The sequence below is a fragment of the Schistocerca gregaria genome, chromosome 6 (genome assembly GCF_023897955.1).
Source record: "Schistocerca gregaria isolate iqSchGreg1 chromosome 6, iqSchGreg1.2, whole genome shotgun sequence".
Classification (NCBI taxonomy): Eukaryota; Metazoa; Arthropoda; class Insecta; order Orthoptera; family Acrididae; genus Schistocerca; species Schistocerca gregaria.
Genome location: NC_064925.1, coordinates 526,452,611 through 526,476,184, shown reverse-complemented (window position 1 = coordinate 526,476,184; position 23,574 = coordinate 526,452,611). Strand labels below are relative to the sequence as shown.

General features: G+C 42.8%; 1 protein-coding gene across 1 annotated transcript in view; it reads right to left on the bottom strand.

The window, feature by feature from the left end:
- LOC126278596 (lon protease homolog 2, peroxisomal-like) overlaps positions 1–23,574 on the bottom strand; it is a 132,735-nt gene that overhangs the window by 40,819 nt on the left and 68,342 nt on the right. Inside the window, exons 4-6 of the mRNA XM_049978816.1 lie at positions 16,316–16,425; positions 16,022–16,175; positions 15,274–15,454 (exon numbers count right to left, since the gene is read on the bottom strand). Coding sequence (XP_049834773.1) covers positions 15,274–15,454; positions 16,022–16,175; positions 16,316–16,425 — 445 coding nt within the window. The remainder of the gene's footprint in view (positions 1–15,273; positions 15,455–16,021; positions 16,176–16,315; positions 16,426–23,574) is intronic.

The following is a 23,574-nucleotide window of genomic DNA, read 5'->3' as shown; positions in this document are numbered from 1 at the left end:
TCAAGATGAAAACAAGCATGTTAGGAGCATAAAATGACATCATTAATCATTTAAGACAATTTCCAGGAAACAATCAAACAGTCTACTGAGACGAGCAAGTGAGGGCTGATTGGGAATTTAAAGCTACATGATTAACTTAGACTCTTATCGTTTTAAAGAGTACTGTTGGCCAATTCACAAACAAAGATGACTCACGCAGGTCAAGGAACAGAAGGGACAGAAGCACGCTGACTTCAAAAGACAGTTGGGGTTAACACATAAAGATGCTTTGCACAAGACAAAAATGTGTGTACTGCAAAATTATCTTTCTCTCTCTCACTTGCTTTTGTACAATTTGTTGCTTACCACCATTACAGCCATGACAACTCATAACTGGAAGAAAAATTCAACAAGTAACTCGCTATGATCATGTTTAGTATGCTCAGTGACTACAACATTCACAGCAGAGTGCTCAGATCAATACTAAATGCTTGTTGGTCCTCTGAGAATGTGTGAAATCAGGTACACAGAAGGCGCCCAAAATCGACTGCCTTCATTTACAACTCCACCAATAGAGAATACTTGTCTGATGGAATTCACACAGTGGTCTCCCTCTGTATAAGTGTCTCCATTACTGTACACAGTTTAAAGCATCAATCAAATGACAATTTCAAGCATCATTCAGAGGCACATCAGATGTTTATCTAATCTATTTTATCCCTTATTTTTGACAAATGATTTCACAAAAAATTGATAGGGTATTTTTTCAATTTTTTGTCCCACAAGTGTTTTGTTTTAAATACACCATGCATTTCAACATCTGATTGTACAGTCTAAGTATCATGATTTCATCCTATTAACGTATAAGGTGAAGCAGTACTCCACCAATAAAGTTACTGAAGCAGTTCAGACATACCTCCTGAGTATTTTGGTGTAAGAGACTCACGGCCTCCAGCAGTTCATTACAGAGTTACTGTATTTCATTTGGCTTCTTGCCCTAATTAGCTTTGCATCGGTGCTGCACTGAAAATAGTGCATGACAGTGTAAATGTCCACAGTTGCACACTGTGCCTTTTTCCCATTCCTCGGGGTACCTGCTCTTGACTCAGTGATTCCTTCTTTAGCAGATCACTCTCAAGTTTGGATTCCCTACTGCTTGTTTCTGTCTAGTGTTTTGTTTTCTGCCAGCGTCAGTGGTGCTTTATGAGTGATACACAGGAGTACTATGCATAGAAGACTTCCCATATAGGCACTTAATGTACAAGTTTAATGAATGCAATGGAAGAGTGATACGATGGGATTATGCTGAGCTGTTAGCACATCCATGGCAGTGATGTCACAGTACGTTTGCATCTGAGAGTTTTTGCATCACTTTGTGTTGTGTGTTTTGGCTATTGCATGTTACAAGTTTCCTCGTTGTTGTGAAGGTATTTTCTCAGAAACAAGGTTGATGGTGGCAATAAGCTGAATAAATCATAATTACATTATTACTCTGTAATTTGCCATCAGAGACTGTGGGTCACTAATACCAGAATACTCAGAAAGTTTGCATTAACAACCACTGCCTGTCTGTCAGTAGAGTTCTGGTTCACCCTGTACATAGCACTATATAACACCACACAAAAGAAAGGTTGGATGTTAGCACTAAATATTACCTTTGGTGTTCCTCAGACCTGTTATTTAATCTGAAGAAAATAAATTCGTATTTGGTAGAAAAGGACAAAGAGGAAAAGGAGGAGGAATCACAGTTCATGGTACAAAATACAGTCTTTGTTAACAACAACTCATCAAAAAAATTCACAAAAATTCAGCACACAGTAACAAGTTTTCAAATGTTAAGATGTCATAAACTAGTACCTGCAGTCAAACAATGCAACACCAATTTTAGGTTGATCAATTTTTGTTGGAATTCAGATAACACAAAGATGATAGGGATCAACAGCTTACAAAAAACACCTTTTATTTTCAGCATACACAGTGCAAGAGCAATAAGATTCTGAGATTGTAGATTGTTGCCAATAACTATTCAGAAACTGTCATCTTAACCAGAGTAGCTGAGAAGCAATGAAATTCCCAATGTACACACATAACGCTACTGTGTAGTTGAAAAATTCCTACAGAATTAATAACAGGGCAGGAGGTTGCTCAATTCTCACATGACACAGTTTAATGAAACAGTGTAATGCCACAGGAGAAGCAAGAGATTGAAATGGTCAGATGAAAGGGAGGGTCTGAAGACCATAATTTTATCAGGTTAAATCAACTACTGAAGAATTCAAATATTGTGAGTCATAATAATCAGCTGCACTTATAAATCATCAAACAGTAACCTGAACATATCTACAGCAACTGAAATCATACAAAATTTTACTATTGGCTGTTTTACGAGAGGCATTCAATAAGTAGTGCAACACATTTATTTCTGAAAATAGTTGGTTTTTCCAGGATTGCAATATACTATATTATTCCCTACTCTTTGGCTACAAAACTCTATTTTTGAACATAATTTCTGTTCAATACAACGGCCTTACACCAAATTATTGGTTGGGTCTGTATGTATGCATGGTGCCACTCTACTGGTCCCAATGGAGCCAATATCTTGCTCCTACATCAATAACGTCCATGTTGCCTCCATACTGCTTTGCATATAGTGCATCCTTCACTGGAACAAACAGGTGGAAGGTGCGTAGGGTGGATGAGGAAGAACAGTGTAATGAACTTTTGTGAGCTCCTCTTAGGTGTGCAGACTTGTGCAAGCCCTTGTGGTGTCATGGAGAATGAGAAGTCTATTTACATTTTTGTGGTAATGAACAAGCTGCAGAAATTTCTTCAATTTCCTGAGGGTCGCACAATTCACTTCCAAGTCGACTGTTGCACCATGAGGGAGGCCATCAAACAGAATAACCCATTCAGAGTTCCAGAAGACCATTGCCATGACTCTACTGGCTGAGAGTGTGGCTTTGAACCTTTTCTTCGGAGGAGAGGTGGTGTGGCACCACTCCATTCATTACCATTTTGTTTCCAATTCAAAGTGATGAATCCACGTTTCATTGCCTGTGACTATAAATTTGTCACAATCAGCCTTGCAACACACAAGAAATCCTGCAGAAATGTCCTTCATTGCTCCTTATGGTCTTCAGTTCGGTGGTGAGGAACCCAACAGGCACACATTTTGGAGTATGCCATTTGGTAGATGTTTGTGTCAGCACAACCAAGAGAGGGCAGCGAGGTGTTCGACTGTGATCCCTTGATCACCTCACATGAGTGTCTGAGCGTTCCAACATTGCAGGAGCCATTGCTGTGCATGTGATGCCAGTATGCAGGAGATCAGACAGGTTTGCACGACCTTGTTGCGATGATGACAGATGCCTTGTCCAATGACTCACCATGCTTTTGCTCACTCTCGTGTCTCTGTTGACTCTCTGCAAGCACCTATCAAGGTCTGCAATGCTCTGGTTTTTTGCCAAAAGACGCTCGATGACAGTTCCCCGCTTAGAATGCACCTCCATTGCAGATACCATTTTGAAGGCTACGTATAGTGTCGCCACCTATCAGAACTTCATGAAATTATAGGGTCTGTAGTGGGAATATTTCATCACATACCACAACAAATTCCACATTATTCATCTGAAATTTCCCAAGGAAAAATATGTGTTGCATTGCTTACTGAACACCCCTCATAATACAGACTTTGCATAGAAACACATCACGATTCAATATCTACTGAGTATTCTAAGGCGTTGTAACTGGAAAACACAGACAGCACACTTACCTAAGTAACTATAACAAAATGTTCAGCTATTAATAGCAAGTCAGCATCAATGTGCACAGTATCCCTGATATTTAAATATAATTTCTAATTTTGTTTCTAAGTGATTTGTAACTGACAGAAATAATGTAATAACATTTATCAGCTGCTTCAGAGTATTGGATGGTAACATGCAAACTGTTCAGATACCTTTTCGCCATCTTTAATTTTGTGATGGTTTAGATTCAGGCAAAGTGGAGACTTAAATAATAAGGCTCAAAAAACAAAGAACTTATTAAAGGCACTCTGTTCAAAAATGCAGCTCTGTGAAACTAAAATGCTCTGCTGCGTAACTTTTTAGTACCATGTTGTTCCACCCTGTGAACTGTAACATCTTTAGCATGTCCTTGGTTTTTTGGTGTGACAAGGTATTAAAACTTTTTCAAATAGTGCTGTACTTCCTGCCTAAATGAATACAGGTCAGACAAGGTTATATTAATTAAATGTATGTGTTGTAACCACAACCAACAGCGGGAATGCCTTGGGCTGCGGATCAGAGCCGCCAGGCGGGAAAGCCGCCGGCAGTGGGGCACGCACCACCAGGTAAACACAGGACGAGTCGGACGACCGACCAACGACAACTGACAACAACCGACCACGACTGACTATAGCGACACAACAAGGAAGAGATAAACAATGGAGGCTTGTGGAAACCACAACACCAAATGTAAATCCACTCGGAACCGGAGCTAGGCAAATGTCAACAAAGAGCAACGACCAGAACGCAGTACCGCCGAGATAGAAACGAAATCCCGAGCGAGTACCAGGCTGGCTAGACTAGGGCAGAGCGGGTCCCTATATATGAAACCGGAGGGAGCGCCTATTGGCCGCTGTTTGCACGTGGCTTAGCGGTGGCGCCGTCGCTGCGCGAGAGCCGCAGTGCGGAATAGCCGCCGCGGATGCGGAGCCCTCTATGGGCTGACCACGTCCACTTGTTCTGCCGCTTGTTCGACTTCCGCGGCGGAAGGTACTAGATCCCCCCCCCCCCCCCCCCCCCCCCGAAATTGGTGCATAGGGGCAGAAATGCCCCAGACAATGCCGTGCCGGGCGGAACGAGGGCACGGGTTGTGAGACGTCCGGAGGGACCACTGGGAGATGGGAGGGCAGACTGTCTGCGGCATCCATCAAGGTGTAACCAGAGGGCAGGGGGTCAGTGGGTGTCTCTATACCCCGGCGAGGCAGAAGGGGTGTCTGCAGAGACGGCGAGGAGATGGAAGTTGTAGGGAAGGGCTCCACCTCGAGGGACGTGTCCACACCAGGAAGCAGGGAAGGCGGTGGGGGCGGAATCAAGGCAGCGGCCCGAGGGTGGAGTTTGTTATGGTGGCGACACTCGAGCCCTCTGTGTGTCTGTATGGTCGTCACTCGCCGCCCATGAGCCGCTGTCACCGTAGCGGGCATCCATGCATGTGTGCTGCCATAGGAGTGGACCCACAAGGCCATGCCCGGGGCGTAGCGCCGGCAGGAGCGAGAGCGGGGCCCAGAAGGGGATGGTGTCAGCAGGTGGAGGAGGGTCCAAGGTTGTCACCTGTGATGGAGTTCAGCAGGACTATGACCGGCCACCGGTGTAGTGCAGTAGGTGCTGAGAAACAAGGTGAGGTCCGAGGTGGTGGCCGATGGCTCCACTGATTTCATCAGCTGCTGTTTGAAAGTGCGGACCAGGCATTCTGCCGCGCCATTGGATGAGAGATGGAAGGGGGGAGAATGAATGTGTTTGATATTGTTAGAGAAGCAGAAGGTCTGGAATGAGGATGCCGTGAATTAGGGGCCCATTATCTGTGACCAACGTCTGAGGGAGGCCTTCAATGGCCAACACCTGGGCCAAGGTGGTGAGGGTGGCGTCAGTGGTGGTGGACGCCGTGCGAACCACATATGGGTATTTGGAATAGGCATCAATGATGAGGAACCACATGGAGCCTATGAAGGGGCCTGCAAAATCGAGATGGATCCTGTCCCAGGGTTGGCTGGGTGTTGGCCAGGGTGCGAAAGATTGTGGAGGACTAGCCTGATGACGTGCACACACTGTGCAACCACGGACCACAGGTGCTCAATTTCTCCATCGATCCCTGGCCAATAGACATGTCATCGAGCCAATGCCTTCATGCGAGAAATCCCACAGTGTCCGCAGTGTAATAAGTGCAGGACGTGGTGGCGTAAATCCGGAGGGATGATTACCCGATGGGCGTCCGAGTCCGTGGACAACAGGAGGACGTCCTCCATCACCGAAAGTCTGTGTGAGACGTGACGCCACGGGCTGAAGTCAGCTTTCAAACGTTGGGTAAGGTAGATAAGCCAACCATGGGTCACATAGCGGAGGACTTGCCGCAGAATGGGGCCCCTGCGCGTAGAAGTGGCGATTTGTGTGGCTGTCAGAGGAAATCTACATCTACATCTACATCCATACTCCGCAAGCCACCTGACGGTGTGTGGAGGAGTACTCCATCGAGAGTCTCCCAGCAGGCAGAGTCGATGTGGAAGCACAGGACTTCCTGCTGGTCGAACGCCGGATCGGGTCCTGCTGGGAGACGTGACAAGGCATCTGCATTAGTGTGTCGATTGGTGGGCTTATAGCGGATGGTGTAAGTGTAATTATGCAAGAACAATGCCCAGTGCTGAAGACGCTGAGCCGTCCGTTCTGGGAGGTGCGAATGGGGCCCGAAAAGTGACACTAAGGGCTTGTGATCCGTGAGGAGGGTGAACTGCACCCCAAACAGATAAATGTGAAATTTCTGAACTGCAAAAATAATGGTAAGAGCCTCCTTTTTGATCTAAGAGTAATTCTTTTGCGCAGGCATTAACGCCTTGGATACATGTGCCACAGGTTGTTCCGATCCATCCTCATTCCTGTGTGCCAGGACTGCCCCAATCCCGTAAGCTGAGGCATCGGCCACCACCTCCAAGGGACGATCCGGAGAGAAAGGTGTCAGGCAAGTGCAGATTTCAGCATCATCTTCAGGTGGGTGAAAGCCTGATCACAGGCAGAAGTCTACGTGTAAGGTACCCCTTTGCGACGCAGGCGATTTAGGGGATGCGCGACATGGGCAGCTTGGGGTAAGAACTTTAAGTAATAATTGACTTTCCCCAAAAATACCTGGAGTTCAGATAAGTTTTGTGGACAGGGAAGTGCATCACTAGCTGCGACATTACGGTCCGAAGGGCAAATGCCATCTTTACTGAGCCAATGTCCTAAGTACTCCACTTCCGGTTGAAAAAAACTGCACTTCTCCAGTCAACAACGTAAATCTGCAGCCTGCAGGGCGTGAAGTAAGGTACTGAGGTTGCACAGATGTTCCTGGCGTGTGCACCCCAAGAATATGATATCATCGAGGTAATTGACACAAGCCGGTACTGGTTGCGTAAGTTGCTTGAGATACCACTGGAAAATCGTACGGGCAGAGGAAATGCCAAAAGGAAGACGCTTGTATTTATAGAGACTGAAAGGAGTGTTGATGGCCTGCGATTCCTCATCCAATGGCAAGTGGTGATAGGCTTCTGCCAAATCAATCTTAGAAAAGTACTTGGCACCTGCCAGTTTAGTGAGAAGGTCTTCCTGTCGAGGAATGGGATAAGTTTTGACCAAAGACTGATCATTGACCATAGCCCCCAAATCCCCACAAAGACGAAGCGATCCATTGGGTTTCTTGATGAACACTAAGTGCATTGCCCAGGCACTCGATCGGACTGGCTCGATAACCCTCGCAGCCTAGAACCAATTGAGTTTCTGCTTGACGGCCGCACGCAAAGCTACTGGGATAGGCCGAGCCCGACAAAAGCGAGGATATGCATTCGGCAGTAAAGTGATGTGTGCCTGGAAATCGGAAGCGCAGCCCAGGTCTGCCGAAAACAGGGAGGAAAAGGATGCACACATATCGTCTAGGTACTGAAATGGAACCGTAGTTGAAACGAACTGCACTTCGTCTTGAATGGAAAAGCCAAACCGTGTAAAAGCATCTAGTCCAAAAATGTCTGAAGCCGACTGGAGGTCCATCACAAATAGGTAAGAGGCCAGGGAACGTTTTTGTAGATGGATATGACAGAAAACTGCCCCCGAAGAGGGATGGAACCGTCGCCGTAGGCAACCAACCTCCGAGAGGGTGGGGACAATTCTGGAGACCCGAGACGTGCATACGTTGTAAGATTGACCAAAGAAACTGTGGCCCCCATATCAACCTGGAAACGGACGTCCTCGTTAAAGATGCGTAGGGTGAGGAATAACTTTTGAGCCAATGTGTCGGTCTGAGGGGCAACTGAGTGTAAAGCATGGACGGCCTCCTGTTGGCCTACAGGGGCGGGATGGGGGCGGGTCGAGCGGCTACGACAGACAGATTGAAGGTGGCCCTCTTTCTCACAGAGCGAACAGGTCTTCCAGCGATGGGGACAGTCAGCTCGAGTGTGGGCCGAGAAGCACTGGAAGCACGCGGCCGACGTCAAGGGGCGACCGGCGGTTCGGACACCATAGAGACGTCAGACAGTGAGGAATCTCGACGGCGGTGCCCTCTGGAGACTGCGCCCTGTCGATGGCGATAATGAGTGGATCAGGAAGTGGACTCGACCGCTGCCACCTGGGACCGCACCATGAGTCATTAGTTCGCCGCCTGAGCAATTACGAAGGAATGGGCAATACGCAGAAAGTCTTCCAACGAGGGGTTGTCCAACTTTAACACCGCCAGTGCGAACCTCTGGATCGGGCGCCAGTTGAACGACCACATCCCGAATTAACAAATCTGCATATGACTGGCTGGACTAGAGCACAGCGGGTCCCTATATACGAAACTGGATAGAGCGGCTATTGGCCGCTGTCTGCACATGGCTTAGCGGTGGCACCCTCGCTGCGCGGAATAGCCACCGTGGAGGCGGAGCCCTCTATGGACTGACCACGTCCATTTTTTCTGCCACGTGTTCAACTTCTGCGGCAGAAGGTACTAGAGTATGTTAAAGATTTTACGTAAATTTAAATGTTCTTTCTTTTTCTGTTTCATGTCAAGAGCATATGCAATGCAACATGCCAGTAGCAGAATGTTCATTGTAGCAGCCAAATGTGCTGAGCCAGCCCCCTGACACAGCTTATGCAACAGCCTGTGATTGCAAGAAGATCTCGGCATTCACTGTTGCCAACCTCTGACTCTATTGTAAATGACGATATTTAAACGTAAAAAAGGAAAAGAAATGAAAGAGTTTATACCTGTAATGTACCCTGTCATGTTTTAATATTCACTTACATTTGAACCTTCATGAAGTACACATACATTGAAATTACATGCTGTATTGGAAATGTGTATCTGAATCTGATATGACAATAGAATAAACTGTATTGCCTGCAATAGTAATGCATTTTTTAAAAATGCAGCAATTTTAGATTGAATGATTTACCCATGTAACTAAAGTATTGAAAAGAAAGAAAAATAAGAGCCAAGTTTCTCCCCGCACATACAATGTTCAAATAACGTTTGGGAACATAGCCGGGTGACAACACTGACAACCACATTCCCATAAGTTATTTGATGAAAAATATTAACCATTCATCACTTACTTGAGAAGCACAATTAATATATTTACAGTATGCAATAGAAATACATTCTCTGACAGGCAGGGGGGGGGGGGGCTGTCACATAATGCACAAGCAATGTATAGAAATCAATTATGATTCAAAATTATGATTAAAAGTTCCTGCAACATCAAATAACTCCAGATTTATACTCCATTTCAAATCAGGAAGATTAATGTGGCATATGCTCAGGGGGAAGTTATCATCTGAGCACTGTCTAGTTACAAGCAAAATTCTTCAGAACCAGTCTGTAATGTCACAGCATGCTGTCCTCAAAGTCAGCAAGACATTACTGCTGAAGGATCAAGCCTATCCAAACCTTCAATGGTGGCCCCCCTGAAATAATCCACTTTGAGAGAAGGCTTACTTCATTGACACACTGCAAGTTTCAATTTCTCCGAACCTTGCTCAGATGAGTTCATCTCAGCAGTGATCATAGACCACTCCATTCATTTTATTATTGCCTCCTAGAGGGAGGTGTTCTCCAAGTGAGCATGGCATGTTCATGCATTTTTATCATCTTGAAATATGAAACCATTGTTGAAAAGTTGACTGAAGAGATAAGCAATAGGTTGATGAGTCCTCTCATACAGCACAACCTTCAATTTACCTATGACACAGATAAGAGGTGTCCAACAATGATGCATGGTACTAGTATAAAACATAAGTTATACCACCTCCTTCCAGAACCTGTGGAACTGTGTGGCTGAGGTGCATACAGATACCTGGCTACCACCACACACTGTAATGATGATTGTCAGGCATCAGACAAATCCTGCATTCATCAGCACAGAAGACCTGATGCTATTAATTCAGGTTCCATTCCATGTGTTCCCTTGTCCACCTTGTTTACATACTACAATACTGACCAACTATATTTATTTATTTATTCGTGTCAGAAGCATTTACAATATATAAAATAATGTACAATATTTACATGTTGTTTGTAGATACATTTACAAGATAATTATTTACACTTTTGCCGCCCAGAAGTTAGCAACCTCTATTGCATTTGGTGTTGCATGTAGCAGGTCTTCTGTTGTGCATGTTGCTGGACATTAGGTACACTGGAGCAGGTGGGAGGTCGTCTGCGTTGCTCCACACTCGAAGAGTGGCGGCTCCTCTAGGAAACCCCATTTGGTCAGATTGCTCTTACATTTCATGATACCGGAGCGTAGTCTGTTGAGGAATCTCCATGTACTCCAACTCTCTGTGCAGCCGGGTGGTAGTCTTTCGCTTGGTGTAATCCATCCCACAGCACTGGTAAGCCTTGCACGCCATAGTTCGATTCGCCATTGCTGTGGTGCCCCAACTAGAGCCTCGGTAGATCTGAGGAAGCTCTTCCTGGATTTTAGTCGTGGGTTTGCTGGCTGATAGCCATATAGGGGGTGAGCTGCAGAAGTTTCTGATTTTTCCTTCTGGCTTTTTGCTCCTACCTCCCGGCAGATGTCGGGAGGTGCAATTCCCGCGAGGCTGTACAGTTTATCCAGAGGAGTAGGCTTCAGGCACCCGGTGATGATACGACAAGTATCATTAAGAGCAGCATCTACTGTTTTGGCATACCAAGAATTGAACCACACTGGGCTTGCGTATTCTCCGGCAGAGTAACACAATGCAAGGGAAGAGGTTCTCACAGTGTTGGCGTGTGCTCCCCACGTGCCTGTTAGCTTTCTAATGATATTGTTCCTGGCTGCAACCTTTTGGCTTGGTATTTAGGCAGTGCCTCTTGTATGTTAATGCACGGTCAAGGGTGACCTCTAGGTATTTGGGATACATACAGTGTTCTAGTGATGTTTCTTCCCAGGTGATTTTGAGGGCTCTAGCTGCCTGTCAGTTTTTAAGATGGAAAGCGCAAGTCTGTGTTTTTCCAGGATTTGGTCTCAACTGGTTTTCCCTGTAATAAGCTGACAGTTCTCTCAATGCTTTGGACAGATTCTCTTCAACAGTTTCAATGCAGCGGGCTTGGGCGGTGATAGCACAATCATCTGCATAGACGAAGCTCTGTGTTCCTTCAGGTAGTGGTTGATCATTCGTGTAGATGTTAAACAAAGCTGGAGCAAGCACACTTTCTTGGGGTAATCCATTTTTCTGTGATCTCCATCTGCTTCTCTTGCCCTGGAATTCAACAAAAAATCTTCTATTTTCAGGGAGATTCCTTATGAAACAGGTTAGCTGGTAGTCTCTAGTGGCATTGTACAGCTTCATTAGAAGTCTTCTATGATTAACTGTGTCATAAGCTGCTGTTAGATCTATAAATACAGCTCCTGTGATCTCTTCCCTTTCAAAACCATCTTCAATATGCTCTGTTAGTTTCAACACTTGAGATGTACAGCTCTTTCCCTGTCTAAATCCAGCCTGCTGTGGGATGTATATTGTCTCTAGCTTCTCCGTTAGTCGGTGTAGTATGAGTCTTTCAAGGAGTTTATACAGATGACATAGGAGAGATATAGGGCGGTAACTTTTAGGATCATTTTGGTCCTTGCCTGGCTTGCGGATAGCTACAACTTTGGCTTTCCCCCAGATTTTAGGAATCTTGCGGAATTGGACACAGTTGTTCATTAGGTCTCTCAGCCATGCTTTTGTTATCGGCCCAAAGTTCTTTATCTGCTTAACTCTTATATCATTGAGGCCTGCCGCTTTCCCATTTTTGCACTTACTCAGAGCGAGATCCACCTCAGTCTGGGTAAATGGTTGAAGCAGAGTATTGGTTTCTTGGTCAGGTCGTCTCTCACACGTCTTCTTACCAGGCCTGGTTGAATAAGGTGGTTTCCCATTTTGTACGAGTTGGTGTGCAATTGGATCAGCTCGGACATTCGCATGCATATTCGCCTGTGAAGGGTCACTATTCAAGTGTGTTAGAAGCCTCCAGGCCTCTTGACTATTTCTACTCATATCACAGTCTTCCATCAGTTTCTCCCACTGTCTTCTCTTTGCTCAGAGATTGAGGAGAGGACAGATCTAGCTATTTGGGAGGTTTCCTCACTGAATGGGTTTTCAGAGTATTGGGTATAATACTCCTCGAGCAGTGTAGCTGTTTCTGAAGTTACGCCCTGCAGGTAGTTTGTCTTGCAGCCTCTTGGGATACATGCTCGTGAGCAGAATTTAACAAGCTCAACAAAGTGTTCATACTCTTCAGGCACAGGCTTAATTGTTTGAACTTAATCGTCCAGCATTTTAGAAAGTTTTGGCCAATCTGCCTTCTTAAAATTATACCTTCGTCTAAAACCAATTTCTCGGGGTCTTACGATGGGAAGAAATCGGCACATTATTGGTCTATGTTGTGTGTTAGGTATGGGATGACACATTGATTTGTGGCACTGTTGCTCTGCATTTTCGCTCACAAATAAGAGGTCAAGGTTGTACCCTCTTTGCCACCTCCCATTGTCAAAGGATGGAGGAAGTTTACTATCATGAATGAGGGAGAGGGAGTTAGTTTCCGCCCAAGATACAACGGCTTCTCCATTTCATCTTCTCGGGTGTATCCCCAGGTATGGCTGTGGCTATTAAAATCCCCTATTGCACCGATATCTTCTGTGAGTCAAAGTTTTTAGGAGGAACAAAGGAGAATTTTTCGGAAGGAGGCTTGTACACTGACGTTATCACACAGTTGCTGAGTTCCAAGGTGATGATCTCGATGTTATTGTCATGTGTGCAATAGGCACTCAAGACTTGGATTTCAGGCTTGACGAAAATAGCACTTACATATTTAGCATGAGGTATTTCTGCAGCTAGCTGCAAACCAGGTATTTTCGGTCGTCTTTGCTGGGTATCTCTTTGAGTTTCTTGTATGCACAGTACATCACACTTCTGTTCACAGCACAGTTCTTGAAGCAGCTGTTGCTTAGGTCGTGACATGCCTTCAATATTTACTGAAATAACTGTCAGAACAGGTTCTAAAAAGAACTGTTTGTTTAAATGTATCTTGTTTGGACTCATGAGTGCATAAGAAGCACTGACCAACTGCATATCTAGAAGCCAAACTAATTATATGGAAACTGTTGAGAACTGTCTGAATTGACACAATCCTGCCAGTTGGGGAAAAAAGTGTGGCAGTTCTATTTGCATCCTGCTTGGGTTAGATCTGAGCCACAGGTATCTGTCATCAACTGGAAATGGTAGTATCGACTGCAGACAAACTCTACTGGTTAGTTAGATAATACTGTAGCACCTCAAGATAGCATCTGAAAGCTGAAATAATATCACTCTATTGTATGCTGATTCAGAGGGCAGTTTCCCCCGCTAACACTTCTTGTCATAAAGTGACAATGCACACACAGTCTGTGCTTCAAATGATCATTTAAGCCATGTTGGCAGACACAAAAATTTACACAATTAAAATTATTCCATTCGTGACAGGACACAGTGTGTGCTCTACTGAACTACAGTGAGAAAGGTTCACTTTTAGCACCTTTATACACACAAAGTATGCAGTGACTTCCTGTGAGCAAAACCATGTTGAAACAGAGGTTTCTGGACAAATAAACACAAAATATGCTAGTCATGATAACAGCGCATATGTTTTCTTGAGCAGTAACAATGTTGACAGGAAAACAGATGAAATCATGAACATTCTGTAATTCAATTTTTGCTACGAATTAGCCTTCCCTGAATAACAAGTACATCCATAGGACAAAAAAATTAAATAAACATTAGCTCACCATAAACATATGGATCCCTGTAAAAGTAAACAATCCACGCAATCCTCTAGTTAAAAAAAGGCTTTTTTTTTCATAAATACTTCAAACAGTACAAGATAGTTCTTGTGGCTCTCATTGTCACTATAAACCAAAGATAATTGGATCTGTGTGACTTGAGCAAAAACGCAGGATACCTTGCAGACATGTGCACGAACCATACCATCAAATCAAATAAGTGAGCTTGAAAGGGGGCATATTATTGGCATGAGGGAATGTGATGCATCCATCCGTAAAAGTGCTGCTAGTGTGGCATGAAATTTTTCGGCAGTTAACGGGTGTGCGCAGAATGGTTCATGGAAGGCCGTAGAAAATAATGTGATGGGTCAAGTCATACCATCTAGACTAATTTCACTGAGTGCCATGTGTATCTTCCTCTGTCACGTCTCCTCTCACATACTAACAATCTAGTTGCCCGTATATCATACTCTCTCCTAGCTATGACACTCTTTCTTCCCCTCCCACTCCTGCAGCCAAAGTAACAACTCACAACCGATCAGTGACTTCATGACTGTAGATGTGTGCATTTGGTTGTCTGCAACATTGTATATGTGACACTGTTTAATAATGAAAAGTGCAATAACTTAAAACTTTGTAATATCTATGTGCTGTTGTGAGTTTCTGTCGACGATACCTGAAGTTTCAGTGGACAATGCATCAATCAGCTCCAGGTGCGCATTTCCCTTTCTTCAATATAACTACAAATTAAAACTCACAATTTGTGCTGCTGCTGTGCGTACACCACCCAATAGGCACAGAAAATGAGTCATTGTCCACACTCTGAACTGTTATAGGAAGAAATAGCATTTCATCTGATTGGAATATGAAAACCATTATAAAGCACACTGACAGATCAAAAGACTAGATTTTCAAGAAAGAATGTCCGATGTTTGCACCATACTATCAATTTTTTCTTACTGCAGCTGCCCAAGGGAATCTACATACTCCTATATTTCACCTCCTGTGCAATATTGTACAAAAGAAATTGGGGTTCAACATCCCTGTAATGGATGCATGCATAGTGTTTGAAGTCACTGGAGATGGATCACAGACTCAGATTGGGGTAGGAAGAGTAAGAAAATTGATCATGTCCTTTCAAAGGAACTGTTTGTCTTAAGCAATTTAGATAAATTCATGGACAATCTAAATGACAATGGCTGGACAATTGTTGGAAGCACCATCCTCACAAATACACACCTGGCCAACCAACAACAGTATACAAACAGTTTAAGGCAAAACCCATTACTTACTCTAATTTCCTATACAGTTCTTGTATCTCATCTTCATCATCATTATCAATATCATTTCTGCTGATTCCATTCATTCCAGCTCTTCCTCTTGGGAGAACTATCCTCATCCCACGCCGAGTATTTCCATTATTAATTGGAAGTATACTGGTTTTCGTGCGAGGACTTCGTGTCAGTTCCAGTTCTGGAGAAATAATTGTTTCCATCAACAGAAGTACAGAATTTGTGACAATTATTTTTCATTCAAATTTTTTTTTTGTTTCAAATCAAAAATTCATAGCAGTTTTCTTTTAACAAAGATTATTCTACAATAAGTTAAATGACAAGCAAAAAGAACTATTAAATAATTATTGTAAACAAAAAGAGACTAAAATGAATACAATATGAACACAGGATGTACCACACACATTTTCTTTCTAAATTAACCAGCAACTTCTTTCTCACATCTACATACATTTATGGTAACAAAAAGTTCTAGTAGAATGCAAGTAATTTAAGAGTAAAGGTAACAAGCATACACATTTACTAAATTCTGTATTTTTTGTTACACATCATCCTTTTTTTAATTAAAATCATGGCCCTTTGTTGTGCACACATATTTTCCCGGAGATATTGTACCTACTTCTTGCAGAACAACTACAGGTGCAATTTATTACTAAATGTAGGAACATGGTGGATCTAATGATGCAAAGCAGTAACTGATTTAAATAAACATAACAATATCATTTACCCAGATGAAAGCTGTACTTACCTTTAGTATGTCTAATTAGCAGTGGTAAAGTAATCTTCAAACGATCAGCTAAGTTCACAGCATCTAAAACTTTTAGTTTCTCTGGGAAAGAAGCATCCACAACTGATGCACATAAATCAACCAATGTGTGGCTTGGCAAGGACGACAATTTATCCTGCAGAAATTTGCCATAATTAGAAAATAAAGTTGTGAGAAAAACACTATGTTAACTCACACAAAGGAAATAAACCACAAATGTAAGGCTTCTGTTGCAATACCTTACCGACAAATGAGAAACATAAATTCTGAAGTTACCTTCAACTGTGCAGCTACTTCTGGTGGAACGTTAAGGAAGTCTGTTAGTTTTGTTGCCAGCTCACGAAGATTTTCCAGCATGGCATTTACCTCTGGGCTGTCATCATCATCTTGACGAGGGGGAAAAAAAAAACAAGCTGTTAATGCATTTAAATACATCTGTGCACTACTTGCGCATTGTCAAGTTATCACATAGTAATGAACAACTGTAAATTAGACACAGCTTGCAGCAAGTTTTGCAAAGAAATCTGCAATAGGAATCTCCTAAATTTTGTAGTGTTTTGTGAATTCTCCAGAATTATCCTTAATTTTAGAGCCAATATTTTGGTCTGCTTGCTATCATACCAGTCATTACTGAAAGCCTTGCAGTTTCATTTAATGCAACAGTGTTACATATAGTTCAGCTTATAGAACAATTTACTTTGGTGTGAACTAACAAGCATAATATTAAAGGCATCATCAGTCATATCATGCATCTAAAAAAAAAAGTCAAAAATGTGAAAACTGTAACTCTCATAATAATTAGTCTGAATCACTCCAAAATAAGAGGATATGTAGACAAGTGGAAACGTAACAAGTGATTAAGATTGCAGAAACAGAGAGAGAGAGAGAGAGAGAGAGAGAGAGAGAGAGAGAGCACATGCAGGTCCAGCAGTGCCCTCTTTTGTGAGATTGCGCAGGACACAGTTTCAGAGTTACACTATAATCAGTTGGTACAGTGCAATCAAACGAAGTGAAAGCTTAAAAACAAGTATTAGTATGCCTCTACATCTACATGACTACTCTGCAATTCACATTTAAGTGCTTGGCAGAGGGTTCATCGAACCACAATCATACTATCTCTCTACTATTCCACTCCCGAACAGCAAGCGGGAAAAACGAACACCTAAACCTTTCTGTTCGAGCTCTGATTTCTCTTATTTTATTTTGATGATCATTCCTACCTATGTAGGTTGGGCTCAACAAAATATTTTCGCGTTCAGAAGAGAAAGTTGGTGACTGAAATTTCGTAAAAAGGTCTCGCCGCGACGAAAAACGTCTATGCTGTAATGACTTCCATCCCAACTCGTGTATCATATCTGCCACCCTCTCTCCCCTATAATGTGATAATACAAAATGAGCTGCCCTTTTTTGCACCCTTTCGATGTCCTCTGTCAATCCCACCTGGTAAGGATCCCACACCGCGCAGCAATATTCTAACAGAGGACGAACGAGTCTAGTGTAAGCTGTCTCTTTAGTGGACTTGTTGCATCTTCTAAGTGTCCTGCCAATGAAACGCAACCTTTGGCTCGCCTTCCCCACAATATTATCTATGTGGTCCTTCCAACTGAAGTTGTTCGTAATTTTAACACCCAGGTACTTAGTTGAATTGACAGCCTTGAGAATTGTACTATTTATCGAGTAATCGAATTCCAACGGATTTCTTTTGGAACTCATGTGGATCATCTCACACTTTTCGTTATTTAGCGTCAACTGCCACCTGACACACCATACAGCAATCTTTTCTAAATCGCTTTGCAACTGATACTAGTCTTCGGATGACCTTACTAGACGGTAAATTACAGCATCATCTGCGAACAGTCTAAGAGAACTGCTCAGATTGTCACCCAGGTCATTTATATAGATCAGGAACAGTAGAGGTCCCAGGACGCTTCCCTGGGGAACACCTGATATCACTTCAGTTTTACTCGATGATTTGCCGTCTATTACTACGAACTGCGACCTTCCTGTTAGGAAATCACGAATCCAGTCGCACAACAGACGATACCTCATAGCTCCGCAGCTTGATTAGAAGTCGCTTATGAGGAACGGTGTCAAAAGCTTTCCGGAAATCTAGAAATACGGAATCAACTTGAGATCCCCTGTCGATAGCGGCCATTACTTCGTGCGAATAAAGAGCTAGCTGCGTTGCACAAGAGCGATGTTTTTTGAAGCCATGCTGATTACGTGTCAATAGATGGTTCCCTTCGAGGTGATTCATAATGTTTGAATACAGTATATGCTCCAAAACCCTACTGCAAACCGACGTCAATGATATAGGTCTGTAGTTAAATGGATTACTCCTACTACCCTTCTTGAACACTGGTGCGACCTGCGCAATTTTCCAATCTGTAGGTACAGATCTATCGGTGAGCGAGCGGTTGTATATGAGTGCTAAGTAGGGAGCTATAGTATCAGCGTAATCTGAAAGGAACCTAATCGGTATACAATCTGGACCTGAAGACTTACCCGTATCAAGCGATTTGAGTTGCTTCGCAACCCCTAAGGTATCTACTTCTAAGAAACTCATGCTAGCAGATGTTCGTGTTTCAAATTCTGGAATATTCCATTCGTCTTCCCTGGTGAAGGAATTTCGGAAAACTGCGTTCAATAACTCCGCTTTAGCGGCACAGTCGTCGATAACAGTACCATCGGCACTGCGCAGCGAAGGTATTGACTGCGTCTTGCCGCTTGTGTACTTTACATACGACCAGAATTTCTTTGGATTTTCTACCAAACTTCGAGACAATGTTTCGTTGTGGAACCTATTAAAGGCATCTCGCATCGAAGTACGTGCCAAATTTTGCGCGTCTGTAAATTTTAGCCAATCTTCGCGATTTCGCATTCTTCTGAGCATCGCATGCTTTTTCCGTTGCCTCTGCAACAGCGTTCGGACCTTTTTTGTGTACCACGGGGGATCCGTTCCATCTCTTACCAATTTATGAGGTATGAATATCTCAATTGCTGTTGCTACTATATCTTTGAATTTGAGCCACATCTCGTCTACATTCGCATAGTCAGTTCGGAAGGAATGGAAATTGTCTTTTAGGAAGGCTTCTAGTGGCACTTTATCCGCTTTTTTAAATAAAATTATTTTGCGTTTGTTTCTGATGGATTTGGAAGAAATGGTATTGAGCCTAGCTACAATGACCTTGTGATCACTAATCCCTGTATCAGTCATGATGCTCTCTATCAGCTCTGGATTGTTTGTGGCTAAGAGGTCAAGCGTGTTTTCGCAACCATTTACAATTCGCGTGGGTTCGTGGACTAACTGCTCGAAATAATTTTCGGAGAATGCATTTAGGACAATCTCGGAAGACGTTTTCTGCCTACCACCGGTTTTGAACAAGTATTTTTGCTAACATACCGAGGGTAGGTTGAAGTCCCCACCAACTATAACCGTATGAGTGGGGTATTTATTTGTTACGAGACTCAAACTTTCTCTGAACTGTTCCACAACTGTATCATCGGAGTCTGGGGATCGGTAGAAGGAGCCAATTATTAACTTAATTCGGCTGTTAAGTATAGCCTCCACCCATACCAATTCGCACGGAGTATCTACTTCGACTTCACTACCTCAATGTTAAAGAGCATAATATCAGCTTGAGTGGGACAGGATAACTGGTCTTAGGGAAACAGGTTTACCAGACAATTACACTGTGGCTCTTACAGGACATGCTGTTATGACAGTGATGCATATGTGGAACCAATGGATAGAAGAGGGTAGTACATAGCGACAAGTGGGTACTGGACCACACCATGTGATCAGGGTACGGAATAACTGCCATCTTGTCTGTGAGATTGTAATTGACAGAGTAGCTTCGTTCACAGTGGTGGTTTGACACACACACACACACACACACACACACACACACACACTGCATTGGGAGTGCACACATCTATGTGGACAGTTCAGTGCTGTCTGCTGGCACAAATGTCACTGTGGCAGCTTCCACAGTCCAGAACCCACCAACCCTTCAGATGGCAATGGACACTTGCATGGCAGCAATGCTCAGTGACAAAATGTTGTGTTTTCAGATGAGTGCTGCTTCAAGTTGCCCTATAGTGATAGCCAGATACGTGTTTGATGGCATTGCATTGATGGCAACAGAGCAGAATGTACCGCTGAGCAGGACAGACGACAAACACCAAATGTGATAGTGATGATACAGCCACTGGCTATATCATGTTAGCTCACCTTCTATATATTGAAGGAAATCGGAACAGCAACGGCTACATCACGAGATCATAGAGCCCAAGGCACTTGTCCCTATTGCAAACAGCTCCATGTGTCATATTTCAGTAGGACAATGCATGACAGCATGCAGTACTTTCCTGGCCTGCAGATTAGCCTGACATGTTGCCCATTAAACATGCCTGAGATATCGTCAGTCAGCAAACATCTTTGTTTTGGTCCTCTAGAAAGCACAAACCAGTGTGTTCTTCAGCAGCACATCCAGACATTCTTTGATCCCATCCCACGGCATCCAGAGGCTCTGACGCATCATGTGATGGCTTCACACCATATTGAATACTCACAGTCAGACTGTATGTACAGATCGGTAAATTTAATCTTTAGCATAATGTCATGTCCCTAATCTATAGAATAAATTTTATATCAATCTCTCATCCTCCTCCTTAGTGTTGCAATTTTCACAATCAGTAGTGTAAGATTTCTGAAATGATGTTGACAAATGTCTATTCCATTTGCAAAATTTTATAATTATGTTTGTTTCTTCTACCTGCAGTCTCTGTAATGTTTTGAATTTCATGTAACAAATACTCTGACCATAACAATTACAGGACCAGGTGAGGCACTGCACAATACACAAAGATAAAATTTTAATCTATACTGATACATTGCACAGTAGAATAATTTCAAATACAGTATGGCATACATGAATATACTATAATAAGTGACCTGTAATTCTAATGTAAATAGTTTTGGATGTGACAGCAATAATTTACACCAGAATATCAGTTCACAAACACACAAAGTAACCATTGCTACTGTTCCCTAAAATGGAGTGGGACAACAGTGTTTCACTCTTATGTCTTGTACAGTTCAGTTCATTATGGTAAAGCTTTCTTCTGTGATTTTTTAGCATTCTTCTAGAAGAAGCAATTGTAATGCAGAAAGTGTTATGACTTCCAAGGGAATCACAGACATGTTTTAGAGTTCAAGTCCAGGAAGTGTATTGACTGTAGTAATCAAATGGTGTGTTTTCTTTGTATGAAATCATCCTCTAAACCATGTGGGGACAAGCACAATCATACCTGAAAAAGAAAAAATATCCAGCAGCACACACACATTACATACGAAAAGGGCATAGCACTGTATGATAAAGGTGCCAAGAACCAAATTAGCCCTATGACAGGACAGCAGTAATGAGGATGAAGCAATCATGCAGAACAAGTAGCCTACCCAAAAAGCTTAATGATACAATGTAAGTGCATATCATCCACATAGCTCTGAGGTCTTAAAGATTGTTACATCAATTGTGGCTGTTCTGGAAGTCAATTCATTCATCACTGTTGACTCCTGCCCACACTGTCACTATCAACATGGCATTAGGATATGTGCCACCTAAATGATTTCTCCGGCTATCAAGTTGACAGCAAAATGTAATTACATAGTGAATGCTAGGTGACTGTTTACCCACAACCATTCCTCCAATAACAGCTTTAGGTTTTGGAAAGTTGCGCTGTTAAAGAAACAAGTATCATATCAATCTACAGACTGCAACCACTTTGTATCTATGTATGTACATACATACTCCACAAGCCATCATATGGTTTGTGGCCGAGTACTCTGTACCACTACTAGTCATTTTCTTTCCTGTTCCTCTTGCAGATAGAGTGAGGGAAAAATTATGCCTCTGAATGAGCCAAAATTCTAGTATCTTACCTTCATGGTTCTTAGGTCGAATGTATGTTGGCGGCAATGGGATCATTCTGCAGTCACCTTCAAATGCCAATTCTCTAAATTTTCTTAATAGTGTTCCTCAAAAAGAATGTTGCCTTCCCACCAGAGATTCCCATTTCAATCCCCAAAGCATTTCTGTAACACTTCCGTGTTGTTTACCACTACCAGCAGCAAATCCAGCAGTCCATCCCTGGATTGCTTCAATCTCTTCCTATAATCCAACCTAGTGCAGATCCCAAATTCTCAAGCAGTAATCAAGAACAGGTTGCACTAGCATCCTATACATGGTTTCCTTCAGAGATGAACTACACCTTCCTAAAATTCTCCCAATAAACCAAAGTCGACACTTCACCTTCCCTGCCACAATCCTCAATTGCTCATTCTATTTCATATTGCTTTGGAACTTTACACTCAGAGATTTAAATGACATGACTGTGTCAAGCAGGACAATACTAAAGCTGTATCTGAACATTACTTGTTTGTTTTTCCTATTCATCTGCATTAACTTATATTTTTCTACATTAGGAGCTAGCTGCCATTCATCACACAAATTAGAAATTTTGTCTAAGTCATCACGTATCATTGTTCAGTCACTCATCTTCGACACCTTCATATATACCACAGCACCATTGGCAAACAACTGGAAATTGCTGCCTACCTTGGCCACCACACTATTTATACATAGAAAACAACAGCGGTCTTATCAAGTTTCCCTGGGGCATTCCTGATAATCTTGTCTGTGATGGACACTCTTTTTCAAGGCCAACACAATGAGGTCTATTATTTAATAAATCTTCAAGCTACTCTTGTACCTGGAAACCTATTCCCTAAGTTTGTACCATCATTAACAGAGACAGTAGGGATATCAGGTTCATACTTGGTGTCATAGATATGTCTGCAAGATTATACATCTAAACCTACACTTGTATTAGATGTGCCACTGTATGGTGTGTGGCAGACATTACACAATAAATAAGTATCATTTACCACCACATTCATATCCCATTCATCATAGTACAGAGGAAGAAATATTGTTGACAGCACTTCTCTGTGTAAGTCCTAATCTTTCTATGTGAACCTTGAAGCAGAATAGAGTGCACTCTTTAAAGTTTCTCTCTCTTCCATTAATCAAACTTGATAATGGTTGCAGATCATGGCATTCAAGAATTAGTTAAATATATATTTTTTTTAACTCTTTGATGCATTTCCGGTAAATATGAGCCTGAACTCTACCATCCCACTTTAAACTGCATCAGACTGAATTTAAAGATACTTGATAGTTATACTGATTCCAGTGACTGATCACTAACTGTACAAACAAACAATACTGGATCTTTTCCCCTATTTAATGACCTTGATTTATATTACGAGGGCTTACCTTTCCTGTCTGGTCATTCTCCCCCCCACTCCCCCACACCAAATCGCCATTGCCCTCTCCCTCTCCCCCCTTCTTCCCCTACCTGGGCAAGAATGACCATGTGACCATGGAGAGGTGGGGTGTGTGCGAAGGACAGTGTTACCTCCTGGTATTACTATTATCAAAATGTTCAAATGTATGTGAAATCTTATGGGA